At 49.5% G+C, this 13,805-nt stretch overlaps 1 protein-coding gene across 6 annotated transcripts in view; it reads right to left on the reverse strand.

The window, feature by feature from the left end:
* Positions 1–654: 654 nt before the first annotated feature.
* DHX35 (DEAH-box helicase 35) overlaps positions 655–13,805 on the reverse strand; it is a 63,460-nt gene continuing 50,309 nt past the window's right edge. For 5 of the 6 annotated variants that reach the window (XM_045804618.2, XM_045804621.2, XM_045804622.2 and 2 more), the window contains 5 exons: positions 13,129–13,258; positions 10,083–10,164; positions 8,556–8,627; positions 6,047–6,158; positions 655–2,079 (listed from right to left, as the gene is read on the reverse strand). In XM_045804618.2, the coding sequence (XP_045660574.2) occupies positions 2,035–2,079; positions 6,047–6,158; positions 8,556–8,627; positions 10,083–10,164; positions 13,129–13,258 (441 nt within the window). In that variant the 3' untranslated portion in view covers positions 655–2,034. Of the gene's footprint in view, positions 2,080–4,789; positions 5,764–6,046; positions 6,159–8,555; positions 8,628–10,082; positions 10,165–13,128; positions 13,259–13,805 lie in introns of those variants that run through there. The other variant, XM_087853581.1, reaches the window with a different exon arrangement.

Consider the following 13,805-nt stretch of genomic DNA (forward strand, 5'->3'; position numbering starts at 1 on the left):
CGAGCTACAGGAAAGAGCTGCCAGCAAAGAAAGCTCCATCTCAGGCCTACAGGACACCACCCCTTCCACCGTGCTCCCAGCACGGGCTCCCCTCCACCCTCCCACTGGAGCACCTGGCTTCAAACGAAGGCACCCGCATGCTGTCTGAATTGCACTAAAAACACCCGACGAAAACCGACGAGGAGCCTGAGGGAACTGGTCCTGGCGGAGCTCCACAGGGACCGTCTCGGGTAGCCCGGCAATCCGGCCGCGCGGAACCAGGCCGGGACGCGACTAGCTGACAAGGCTGTGTGCCTGCTCGCACGCAGGGAGGGGGCCTCCGCCAGGCCAGGACTCTGGGGCTGCAGCCTCTGATGGTGAAGGAACGGCTGCCCCGCAAGAGGTGGAGGCCCAGGGGCAGATATGCCGGGAGCCCGGCACTCGGGCAGAGAGGACGCTGTGCTCCCTCCCGTCTGCGCACACCCCCTCGCCGGCACCATTTGTCTGCGCTCCCCTTTTGCAACTCCAGTCTCTCCGCAGAGGGTGTGGATCCTGTACCCTTTCCTCCTCCCACAGCAGCTTATCACGATCAGCCCTGGTTCTAAATTCAGACTTTATAAAAATAAGTGTTTCTGACCTCTCTACAGAAAGATCCCAATCAGAAACTGGCAAAAATTAGCACCTCTGTAGGACTTTATTTAAACAACATCCCCTGGTTTGCTCCCATGAGCTCCTGAGGGCGTATGGTCGTGCTGATCTTGTGATATGAGGCTTCCCGCGTCCACGGAGAAGCCAGAGCATCAGGTTTCTTAGCTAACATCAGGCCCTCTTGCAGAAGAACTCACTGGACCATCTTAAAATACAGACCACAAGTACCACGGGCGGGAGGGAACACATTTACTTGAGGTACAAAGGTTTACTATTGTTAACAAGTTGTCACTATTATTTACATGTTTACAAAATGGAAATAAAAATGACATACACGTTTGGTGCCAAAAGTGGCACATCCAAACTAAGATCTGTACAAAAATAAAGTTTCAAGCCACGAGTTTTTGAAATAAAGGTCACTGAAACTGTAAGGGGAGAGGGAGAAACCCCGCATCGGGCATGTGCTAAATGCAAACGTCATCCCGGCGAAGCAGCCCTGGGGCGACGATGGAACCAGTGCCTGCTGGGAGGGCCGCCCTGGGTTCTCGCCAAACCCAAGCAAAGAAACAAAAAACAAATATACAAGTTATGTTCCTGAGCTACAGAAGCTTAGAGCCTCTAAACTGTTGTGAATTCCTGCGACAGAGGGTTCCCGCCAGGGTGTGAGCGGATGAGCTCACTAGTGCTCTGCTAGTGGCGGCGGCGGGACGCGGTGTCATACGCGAAGAGAAAGCTAAGCCCACTTGTGAGAGACAGAAATCCTTCCCTAACAAAGAACAGTGCACACGAGTCCTGTCTGCCGGCCACCTGCCACACACGGACAGGGTCATGACGCGGAGGGAAAACAGAAGCTGCTTGGTTGGAGCCCCTGTGCCCGCCAGCCATGCCCCTCAGAGATTCTGGCAGAAACTGCAGTGTGGTCTCATCCGTCCACAGACTCACGCTCATTCACACCCAGCAGCACAGCCGTGGCCCCGCCAAGGAAAGCAAGGGCGGCCCAGCACACCCCCCAAGCACCCCACACAGCGCTCCAGCCCGCCGTGGGCAGCTTCCCTCCCCGTGCCCCACGAAGCTGGGCCAGAACCGTGCACCTGCCGGAAGTGGCATGCTGGGTCAGCGGGGGCACTGCGTGAGTGCTGTGTGAGCAGAGAGCACGGCCCTGCCTACTCCCGCTCTGCCTAGGTGCAGCGCAGCGGGGTGCCCGCCCAGGCACGGATTCCCCCGGGATCCCAGCAAGGAACGCAGATGCCGAGGGGAGGGAAGGAAGGGGCTAACGAACGGGCTGCGGCCCACTTCAGAGCAGCAGAAGACTCCACGTGAGCTGAGGCCAGCTCGCCGCCCAGGGCTGGGGGGCCACAGCATGGAGGAGAGGGCGCCAAGACCCCTGCGGCGGCAGCCGAGCTCCGCTCACTGGTCCTGGACCTTGGCCCTTTTGGCTTTGAGGGACAGGTGCTGCAAGAGAAGAGAAACCATCATCATTAGGGGTCGCTCAGACTGAGAGATTGGAATCAACAGGACCCCCATATCAACAACCATGCCAGCGCTGCCCTCTGGTTCGCACATTCTCGGTACATGCCGTGCCCCTCAGAAAGCAGTGTGGAGGGGAAAAGCCCAAGGAACCAACAAAGGTGATGGCCTTCAGCAAGGCCCAGTAGCCCAGGGCCCAGCCTGCCATGGCCGACCTTGGTCACCCAGGGCTCTGGGAAGGTGTCAATGGGACACACTCTCCCTCTGCCACAGCCCCCAGGACAGCCACAGCCAAACCCCTGTGCTCAGGGGACTGGGCTCGGGCTGGATGTCACCTCACGTTTCTATGAATTTCTTGCAAATGCTCAAGGAAAGGTACCCTCCCCATAGGAACAAGGAGATCCATCATTTCACCAAGCACCTCCACACGCAGGTACATGAGCTCAGGGCCCTGGCCCTCAAGGACCTGCAAGCGCTCATGACGGAAGACACACAAGGAAAAGAACACCTCCTAGCGCCACCCTTTCCTTCCAGAAACATCACTCCCCACCAGTATAAAGAATACAAGATGCATAACATTATAATCACAGGCATCAGATAATAGGATTTAGGGATACAATTATACTTTACATTCTAAGATAAAGCCAGAAATGCTGTCAATCCTAAAGCACGTGTTTAAGGCTGAGTATGTAAACAGAAGCTTTCAATAAAGGACCTCTGTTCACCAACTGACGTATCCCTAGTCCCCCTCAATCATCATAAGCAAACAACCAAGAGATACCCTAACACGCAGTGGGATCTTCACATGAGGAACTCCCAACCTGACTGCTGGTCCCCAACATGCTCAGTGCCCAACCAACACTCGCACACCCACATGGGCTGACACATGACAGCAAGGCCACTGCTGACGGGGAACCATGGGCCCTGAAAGAATGCGGTGTGCAGGAGACCTAACCCACCGTCCAGTACCTGTACCCGCTGATGGAGTGAATGGGACAGAGGTCTCAGTGAGCTGCAGGAAGTGCCTTTCTAACCACATGTGCTGGAGAAAGGACCAGGACAGGTTCTTGCAAAGGCCCTGGTTAAGAGGGTTCTTCCTGGGGCGCCTGGGTGGCACAGCGGTTGGGTGTCTGCCTTCGGCTCAGGGCGTGATCCCGGCGATCTGGGATCGAGCCCCACATCAGGCTCTTCTGCTATGAGCCTGCTTCTTCCTCTCCCACTCCCCCTGCTTGTGTTCCCTCTCTCGCTGGCTGTCTCTATCTCTGTCGAATAAATAAATAAAATCTTTAAAAAAAAAAAAAAAAAAAGAGGGTTCTTCCTAGATCCCAAGGACACCTCTGAGAAGCAGGACACAAAATTAAAGACTGGAAGGCAACTCTCTGAGCAGGCCACCCTGTTCCTGGGGGTCTTGTTGCATTTCCATCATTTCTCTCCTCCCTGCACTTTACCTGAGAGGACCCCTCCAGCTACTGTTAGACACTCCCAGCCCTCACTTGGGAATGGGGCTGATGTCACTGTGCCTGTGCACAGGACCATTTTTGGTGTTCGTTTCTGAGAAGAATGCAGAGTATAAACACAGCCGACTCTGGACCATTTCAGGCCTCCATACAGGGCGAGAGTGACACTCTGAAAACAAGAGCAATGGAAAGTCACCAAATGTGCCAGGAACAGAGCCAGGGACCCTCTGTGGATGAGGGGGAGGCCGCGTGTTCAACAAAGGACCGTCTACCATACATGGGCGGCCAGCGGAGACCTGCAGGGCTATTGGGGAAATCCATTCATTCCGGACAAGTTAACAGTGCAACTACCCTTGGACTGATTAGGTTAAGAAGGGGCCAAGGTTCTTGGGGGGTTTGGGAGCCCTCGTCCATACAATGAAGCTGTGGCACCAGATGACTCGTAAGATCCAGGCATCTTTAAAAATATTCTGATCATAGGCAGTGATCAGAATGGATCAATGAACGGGACAAGAAGCATCTAAAGAGAAGAGACCAATGCAGACATCTGGGATTGTCATTTTCTTCCAACTTCTGGGGCTACTTGCTCTAACTTGGTGGGCCTGAACTGTAGTTTTGAGATGAGAAGGGAAAATGACTCAGCTTCTACGTTAATCCTGTTCTCTAAGGGTCTTAATGGATGTGAGACAACTTCGGGTTCACTCCCCCCCTCAAATGCTCGCCTCCTCCAACTTGAACCACCAGCATTCCACTGAACTGTTCTCTGCTTTCAGCCAGCAGTTCTCCTCACTCCTCCTGGACTTCTGAAGTCTGCTGCTTCCCGCCTGAGAGGTTTTGGGGGAAAGACTCTCTCTCACTTGAGGTTCTTGTCGGCCCAACGCAGCACAGACAACACACTCTGAATGTGTCTTGGTGCCTGCCGCTCACCTGGTTTCTAGCAGAAGCATCTGTATGAGGATATGCAAAGAACTAGACAGGCTTGAAATAGTTTTCATTCGATCGGATACGATTTAAATACTTTAAAAAGGTTTTAAAAGGACAATTTCCTCTGACATTGGAGGGACGAGAAGAGCCTTCCATTTACGGGGTCACACTCAAATGTTTCCAGGAGTCAAGCAAGTGAAGCAAACAAGTGAAACAGGACTGCAGCACCTGGACCGCATCATTCACAGCGAGCAGCCGTTCCTCAGCCCCTGTTGATTGCTGCCAAGCAGTAATACCGGCCCAGCTCCGGCAGGTTTTCTTTCTTTCTTTTTTTAAAAAGATTTTATTTATTTATTTGAGAGAGAGAGAGAGAGAGAGAGACACTAAGAGCAGGGGGAGGGGCAGAAGAACAAGCAGACTCCCCGCTGAGCAGGGAGCCCGACACGGGACTCGATCCCAGGACCCTGAGATCAGGATCTGAGCCAAAGGCAGCCGCTTAATGAACGGAGCCAAACAGGTGCCCCTAGCACTGGCAGACGTACCATTTCTTTTAGGAGGAACCTGAAATCCGTATATACTCTGAAGTCTCCCAATTTTTAAATGCACTTGTTAATCTAAGTTTTGGGTTGAATACACTGCAGTCTGGTTACAGCCCTGATGAAGTAAGAGGTCTGGACTTTCCTTTCTGGGATAAACAGTGGTAAAACTGAACAAACTATCTGAAACCACTGTTTTCAGGCATTGGGCAACAAAGAGCACAGGCAGTAAAAAAAGAAAGAACTTATTCAGACTACAGAATGCAACCAGCAACGCAGCCGACTTCAATCTAACCGTATCAACAACAGCATTAAGAGTGACTGCACTAAACACTCCAATTAAAAACATGACGCAGACCAAACAGAATGAGTCGATGGAAGTTTGTGAACCCTGACTTACCTGTTTTCATGCCAGCCTTCCAAATATAACCAGCACTCAATTACAGATCTTGTTAGAAGAATATGTGGCCTTCCCCACCCTCCCAATGAACAGACGATTTCTGTGTGTGTGAAAATACAGAAAACAAAACTACGCATCTCCTCTACGAGGCTCACTACGCTGCTGGTCCCGCACGAGGGCCTGCCCCGGCAGCAGAGCACACACAGGAATGCCAACGCCCAGCAGCACCACCGCCGTGCAAACCACCTTGAGTGTAAGCTTGCACACCAGTTTATGTTCTCTGTGGGGCAATCTTCATCAGACAGTATTTGTGCCACTCCTTGTGAACATGGTCCAAAGTGTGATGGAATTTCTTTTAAAGAAAGAGAAGCGGAGGGGGAAAGGAAGAGCCGAAAATACATTCTCTTTTTTGTCTTGTTAAGTTGGAGGGATGTATTTCTAAATGCACTTCACTATGAGCGAACAGTATAGTGCTTCCACCCAGTATGGGGTAGAGATATGGGAGTGGCCTTTCCACCCCACGCACTATTGGGGAGAACAAATTTAGGGCATGAAACTGGAGAATCAATGTGTACTTAAACATACAAAGAGGCAGCTAACAGGTGTTTTGAGGGATAGTCCCCATTCACCCCTACCGTTCCTTGTTGATAGAAGTGTGGAGCCAGCTCCAGCAGCCAAGCGGATTCGATAGCAGTCACGTCTCTCATGTAATACTTGGACGTCTGGATAACTTCGTTGTAGATAACCCTGAAAGCAGGAGAAAACAGGAATCTCCTAAACCTTACGGTGAGAACCCAGAACCGCAGCAAGCAGAGCAGGCGCGTTCCCCCCTTTCCAGGGACCTACTGTGTGCGCCAGGGGCTACACTAAACAAGGGCACCTCAGCCTCATGAGCTGAGTGGTGGGTGACAGTGTGTCCACTTTATAGGGGAGACTCAGTCTGACATGACTTCCAGAACATCTCACTGCTCAGTGCAGGACCCTTCCGGATTCCCAGTCTGCAGAACTCACAACAGAGCACTGACTTTATCAGAAAACGGAGAAAGGGAAGTGAAGTCTTGCCTGATTCTGAAAAGGGATGGAAATTAACTGTAAAGAGACACAAGGCAACGTTTTAGAGAGATGGAAATATTCTACATCTTACTTGGACTATGGGTTACCCGGTGTACACAGCTGTCAGTACGCTCACTGTACAAAAATTATACCACTACTCACAGGGGAAAAGGAGGGGCGGGGGCCGTGCCTGATGCTGAGGTAAGAGACACCAAAGAGCCAAGAAGAAAACTTCAAATCCCCAGATTTCCGAGTGCATGTATCAGACAGACATCAGCTTCTCCGAAGTGCTGACGCAGGGCTCGCCTAACAACTACAAACACCCGGCCACACCGCCACTGTGCGCTCCTGGAAGCCGGCAAATGACCAGCTGCTGAAGGTCGGGCCCAGGAAGAGGGAGAGGCCCTCTGTAGAGGCCGGAGGGGAAGCATGCTCCCTTTGCCACCCTAGGATGATGGGGCTGCTTCAGGACTGGCTCTCTTCAGCCACGCTCTCTTTGCCCTTCAGGGCTCCTTGGGAATGAAGCAGGAAAAAGAAGTCTCCCAAATTAAGCAACTCCCAAATTAGTCACCCCAAAGTCAGCAAACCCTTGGGAAAGACTCTAGAACCGAGGTTTGCTTCCCTTTTGCAGTCACCCTTCATGCTGATGGACATCGGGTGAGATTTCTAAACCCAGAACTGACTAACCAAGTCTCGTTCCGGCTAAGCAGCTTCTGGATCTGCACGGGTTACAGGATAAAGTCTAATTCCTTGGTCTCGGGGAAAGGGTGTCAAGCTTTACCACCCATCAGAACTACCTGGAGGGCTGCTGGACCGCACTCCCAGTTTCTGATTCAGTAGGGCTGGGTGTGGCCTGGACATCTGCATTTCTAACCGGCTTCCGGGTGATGCTGATGCTCGCCTGGAGACCGCACTTTGGAAACCACTACTCCAGGGTGCCAAAGACCTTACAGTGGGCCTTTCTGCCTGCTCATTCTTCTACCATTATCTCCCCTCCCCAGGCCCGCTCTCTCCTCTGCCTTCTCCACTGATCTGTGGGGAAGAACCAGTTGTTTTTAAATTTTCCAATCCACTGTGAGAGCAATATTTTTCTAAAACACAATACAAATGAATTACTAGAAAAATGAGCTTTTAAGAAGACATACAAAAGACAGGCTCCAATTTTTTATTATCAAATTGGGCAGGCAAAAACTTAACCTACTAAAGTGCTATTAAAAGGTCTAACTGGGGCGCATGGGTGGCACAGCGGTTAAGCGTCTGCCTTCGGCTCAGGGCGTGATCCCGGCGTTCTGGGATCGAGCCCCGCATCAGGCTCCTCCGCTAGGAGCCTGCTTCTTCCTCTCCCACTCCCCCTGCTTGTGTTCCCTCTCTCGCTGGCTGTCTCTATCTCTGTCGAATAAATAAATAAAAATCTTTAAAAAAAAAAAAAAAAAAAAGGTCTAACTGCCTCCTCTTGTGTGAATCTCTTCCTTCGCAGGCATGGTCCCAAACTCACTCCATCTCACAGACCGCCTGGGGGTAGCCTGGGCCCACCACACCAGTGACTCCCCACTTCCCAGACAGGAGGGTCCCTCACCTTCCCGTGGCTTCGCTTCTGCTCCTGCCTCAAGTGTGTATTCCCTTCACATCCTTTTCTGCCGGAAAACTCCTATCTGCAGGCCCCAGAGCAAATGTCACCTCCTCCACGAAGCCCACCCTGACTCTCCCTGGCACGTGAGGTGCCAACCTCAGTGCTTTACATCCCCCACACACACCAGGCCCTTCTCCTGAGCTGCTGGCATCTGTCTGACTTTGTGTCGCCATCAGGACTGTGACAGAACCCCAATCCACATCGCTGTGCCCAGTGTAGGGTTTAGCACCTAGTCTGTGCTGAAGATGAAAGCTTGCTGAGTACACGAGTGAGGAGAGGAATATCACCATTTGCGTAAGGAAATCTTTGATAAGAGCAGAACTTCTGTAGATGACTTAGCATAACAAAGTCAACAAACATGTATGGCAGGTGCCATGCCAGACCTGGGGACCCAGGGATGAACAAGAACCAGGCCCTGACTTCCGAGCGGTCACAAGGCTCAGAAGTAGGCGGTGGCTTACCAGCGAGGCGGCTTCTCTGCATAGAGGACCGAGGCAGGGTGGATATGTAATTCATGGTCGTCACGGATAGTCCTTGCAAACAGAAGAATTTTATCTGAAGTCAGTCTGAAATACTTCGAGTGGGACTCTCCCACAGATGTGTTTCATATTATATAAAAATGCACGGAGATGGTACTTCCCTCGAACAAACTATTCTCTCCATCTTCTCTAGTGCCCTGGTTGACCCCTCGCCCACTGCCACCCGAGAAGTCAAGAACAAGTCATACAAAAAACAGCATGTGGCTATTCAGGAAAAACATGGAAAATATACTGCTCTGCCCATGTTCATGTTTATCTTCCGTATATTCTCTCTCAAAACAATTTTCTTAGGGACAGAAATAATACATATAGTTACCTATATAAACTTTTCTATTAAACAAAGTTAAATAATAAATATAAAGGCTATGGGGGACATAGTAATGGGGAAAAAGAAAACTCAGTATTGGACTATCCATTTGTCTGAGATAATATTTCCAAATTTCAACTCAGATTTGATTCAATTTAATTCAAAAAATAATTACCGAGCACACAACTATCGGTAAGGTCAGATCACAAGAGAGCATCAACAGATTGGGAGGCTGCTGCCCAAGCCCTAATTATGGGGTGTTTCTGTGGGGTCCAGGGGCCTGTGTGTCAGGGAAGCGCTTCGAGCACCATGACTGAGCTCATCTCCAGCTCTGTGATAACATCAGCACCCCAGGGTCCTGGCTGTGCTACCAGGTGGCCTGAGCTGATCGACTCAACTTCTGCCTCAAAGGGACTGACTGACCATGAAGCTGACTTCCCCTCAGAAAACAGGAATGTCGTATTCTCTGAGCGGAAAAGGCTAATGACAACATCACATATGAAGGAAATGCGAAGAAGAGCTGGGGAGGAAGCTTTGGGATGGCTCCCGTATGAGAGAACAGATGCACTTTTAGACAGGCTGGGGTGACGCTCTGGGCCAGAATGAGCCGAGGTCCTGAGGTTATTAGGAGGGCATTCGTGACCAGTGATCTTCTGCCCAGGAAGTGGAACTAGAAGAAACGGGCTGTGGTCTGTGGCAGGAGGCACATCCAGCGCATGAAGAAACACTTGCCAACATCCAAAGACAGCAACTATGGCCACAACGTCCCACAGGTCTCTAGAAACAATGAACTGCCGACGGCCGGGGCTGTTTCTCCAGGAAAGATCATCTCTAACAGTCCTTTCTGTTAGTTCTGTTATTCTGTTATTAGAATGGAAATATTTCCAGCCTCCAGGCTTGTAATTACCATCCTTCCACAACACACAGATAAGCTGAATATTTGAGAATCATTTCCATCAAGTAAAGATACTATGCTGAGAGCTACGTAGTTAACCTCAACTCATCTTTGGAAGGAGGCAGGAGATAAAGAAAACCTATTTAACTTAATGTCTGTACTTCCCCGGCAAACCAGCTTTCTATGGGGTTTGGATCATTTTTAAGATTTCTCCTCTAACAAATGACTCCACAAAGTATCGTGTTACCTATAAGCTCCGGTAGAATGAAACCTTGCTGCATTTGCAAAGAATCCCGAAACAATGCACCTCAGGACTGGATCTGGATCACCTGCACAAGGCAGCAAACAGAGTGATAGGTAAGTCCCTTGCCTGCCCTATGCTCTGCATGCTCAGGCCTGTGATGCGAGGCCCCAGCCCAGGCTGCTTTGAGCCGCCTCGCAAACCTCCCCTGAACCAGCCCCAGCCCCACGCCTTCCAGTGGGGACGCCTGCCCTGGCACCATCTACGGCCGTTGAAGGAACCATGCTAGACTGTTTCTTTCACTTGGGATACTCCAACTCCACCAGGCCACAGGGTGATAGGAGCAAGGCCGGGCACCAGAACCCAAGAGAGCACACCACAGGCTGGCCAATGACCCCCAAAACTCCTTTTTAGGAGAAAATCTTAATGTTTCTTCCGTAAGACACAACATTACGTTATTTCTGTAGTTATAAGCTACAGCATGTAATTCTTCACAATTTTTCAACTATCCCGTTTTAACTGGTGTCTGTATTGCTACAGTAAACATCTTCCAAGGATAGAGCCCAACCATTTATTAGATGACTTCCACAGGATATATTCCAAGTGATTATGCAAAGAATAATGTCATGTATGTGGCTTATGACACACCACATTTCATCAAGTCTAAGACTCACTCTTTTCCCCCCTTTAACTCAATGAAATCAGGGCTGCATTTTTTAATTACAACTGGCAGTACTTTCTTCTTAGTGGTACATAAAACAGCGGTGTGCCTTACAAATGATGGCATCTTAGATCCAATGAAATACAGAACGTTGGTAAATAAGTTCCCAAAAGGCGGTATCATTTACAAAGCCATCAACAGAGCATGAGAATGTCAGTTTCACCGCATTCTTACTGGCAATGTTTTGGCAAAAAGGTACCCCTTCTTTTATTATACATTTATGAATTAACTATCTGTATTTCTTCTTTTGTGAGTTTTCTGTTCCTTTGTCCACATATCAACTTGGAAACTAGTATTTTTTCCTAAGCATGTTAAATGAACTCATTCTATGATGAAGTTTTTAATTTTTCATCTCTTATGTCTAAAAATATTTTTACTATTTGCTTTTTAACATCTAGAAATTTTAAATTTGTACATAATTTATTGTTTCCATGATTTTCTCTATTGTTCCTCAGCAAAGAACTGATAAATCTCAAATCTACATTTCTAACCATAATCTGATCCAAGATTCAGTCTCTTCTCTCTAATTGCTACTCAAAAGAAACTTCTACGTAGAACATACATTCTTATTAGGGGGACATGGCTTCCAAAGGGATGAAAATTGGTTCCTCAGGGCAGGGAAGGGGGGTATCTTAGATACTGCAATGGCTGTGGCTCACCAAGGCTCAACCCTGCCTTACAAAATCGTATTTTCCTTCATATTTAATTTCTCTCGTTAAGTTAGGAAGAATTTAAATTTAATGTCACTTTTCTCCTGAGCAAGAGGTTGATAATGAAAAACAGGTTAAGAAACACAGATGGAGAAGGAAGGTTGTCATCCGTCTGTTACGTGACAAGCACTAGATCAGCTTCTCCCCAATTAGCTGCCTCTGGAAGGTTCCCATTTCTATCAATGACACCAACTTTACCCAATCAACCCGGTTTCAACTCTCCTGTCTCCCGTAAGCTTCTTCATTCATCAATATTCTGAGCATCTAATATGGCCCTCACCCCAAGCCCGTCTCCACAGCCTCCCTGCCCCATGCAACCAGGCTGCTGGACTGGACCTGGCCACTCCTCGAAGCCTGCTGTGTAACCTCCCAGGCCCTGCCCCGCTGGAGTCCTTCCTCCCTGTGCTCCTATCATATCTGCCACCTCTGTTTGCCTCGGGTACTGACGGGTCTACTCCTCTAACTTCGAAGAGAACTGAAAACCTCCCACTGTAGCACTCTGTCTACCTGCATCAATCTCTCCCTTCACTTCACTGTTTTCTGAGAGTCAGACTGTCTTGGCCATTTTGTAGTCACTTGCTGTTAGGGTAGAGGCAAAAATAAGGCTGAAACAGCAGGAACGAAACTGCCCGAGTTCGAGTTCTGATCCCAGCACACACTCCGTGTGTGACGTTCAGCAAGTTTCTCTTTGCCTCTTCGCCCACTGATCTCATCTATAGACAGGGACACGAGCAGCATACATTCACTGGATCGGCGTGAGCATTAAATGAACTCACATGTGGAAACACTCGGCACACCGCCGGCCTGCTCCCAGCACTCACGGAATGCTAGCAGGTACTCACGGTGCCGAGGGCGGCAGGGCGCCTGGTGCGTGGCTGGCACTCACTGGGCAATGGCCGAGTGAATGAGCAGAAGAGCCACCCCCTCAAAAGCACTGGTTATGAGCCACACAGATCCGGCTCAGCTGAACCAGCTGTGTTGTCCTCAACTCTACTGAATTTCTCCCTAGGGCTTTAGGACTCATGGATAGTATTACCCACACCTCACAGGGTGGGTGATTAAGTGAGGGGATATTTGTAGAACCCCTGTTATGGTGTAAGAGTGTGTCCTCAATTAATGGTAGTCACAGTCACTGCCAGGAGCCAGAGACCGCGTCCGATGCAGCACTCATGTCTTAGCCTAGGGACTGCTGAGGCTCCACGCATGGGCTTGCAGAGTAATGCCTGCATTTGAACATAAAATGTAATTTATATAGAATAGCCCTAAATACTGTCCACTTAAAAGCAACTTTTCTTGCAAAGCCTACATGGGGAAATTAACTACGTAACATGCGATGATGTGAATGCTAATGATCCCGAAGTCTTGTCAGGGCTTGTCGTTTTTTGTTTTTTCTTCACTAAGAATAGCTCTCAGAAATACAAACGGACCTCCCTGGAAAAAACATGATACTTTTACACGCTCAGCTTTTCACCGACACGGGCAATTCCGTGTGAGCCCGGGGGAGATAAGGAGCACGCCGTGCCGCCTCGCACCAGCCTCGCACCAGCCTCGCACGGACCGTCTGGGAACACAAGTGAACAGCACGAACGGGGCGTCGCTGGGTGTGGGGGTTTGCTCTTACCTTCGCTAGATTTCTTGGGCACTTGAAACTTGACAAGAAGCTTCTTCAACTGCTCTCGCACTGTCGCCGCTCTGACAAGACCCTTGTAATTCAGGAAATGTTCCTGACACCACTGCGAGTTTTTATTGTGCTACAGGGCAACCAGACAGAGGGGGAGTGAGAGAAAGGCGACAGGTTCTCGACCACGGCTACACCGCGAGGCGCACTGTTTCCTCCTCCCTCGCTTGCTTACTCAGTGGGACAAGATCTTCCTGTCCTAATGGGCCCCTTTCTGCCCCCTCTCCCTAAACAGATGCTGACCACCACGTGCACCATCGGACCGCTCTTCCACCTCATTCCCTGTGCCAAAGGGCAAAGGAGCACTAACTGACAAGCAGTTATTTTCAATCTGAAACACCCACCCGAGTGGCGAGTTATCAGAAAGAACCACTTCCCTATGGGTCTTTGTACATCAACTTTCTTTGAGTCCATCATTCCAGAAGACTACAGGCAAGCAAGGACACTTGCCAATTTAGAAATAATTTGCAAATTACTATTATTTATCCCCAACATATGATTTTTCTATCAACAGCACTTAATTTTATTCTACATTCTTAAGTAGGACCATTATGTCAGGTTAAATTACTGCTGTGGGGATGTACTTCTGCAATTCTACTCTAAGCCAGAAAGGAAAGCGT

Source organism: Ursus americanus, chromosome 22 (genome assembly GCF_024610735.1).
Source record: "Ursus americanus isolate L20-20 chromosome 22, mUrsAme1.1.p, whole genome shotgun sequence".
In the NCBI taxonomy this organism is placed as follows: Eukaryota; Metazoa; Chordata; class Mammalia; order Carnivora; family Ursidae; genus Ursus; species Ursus americanus.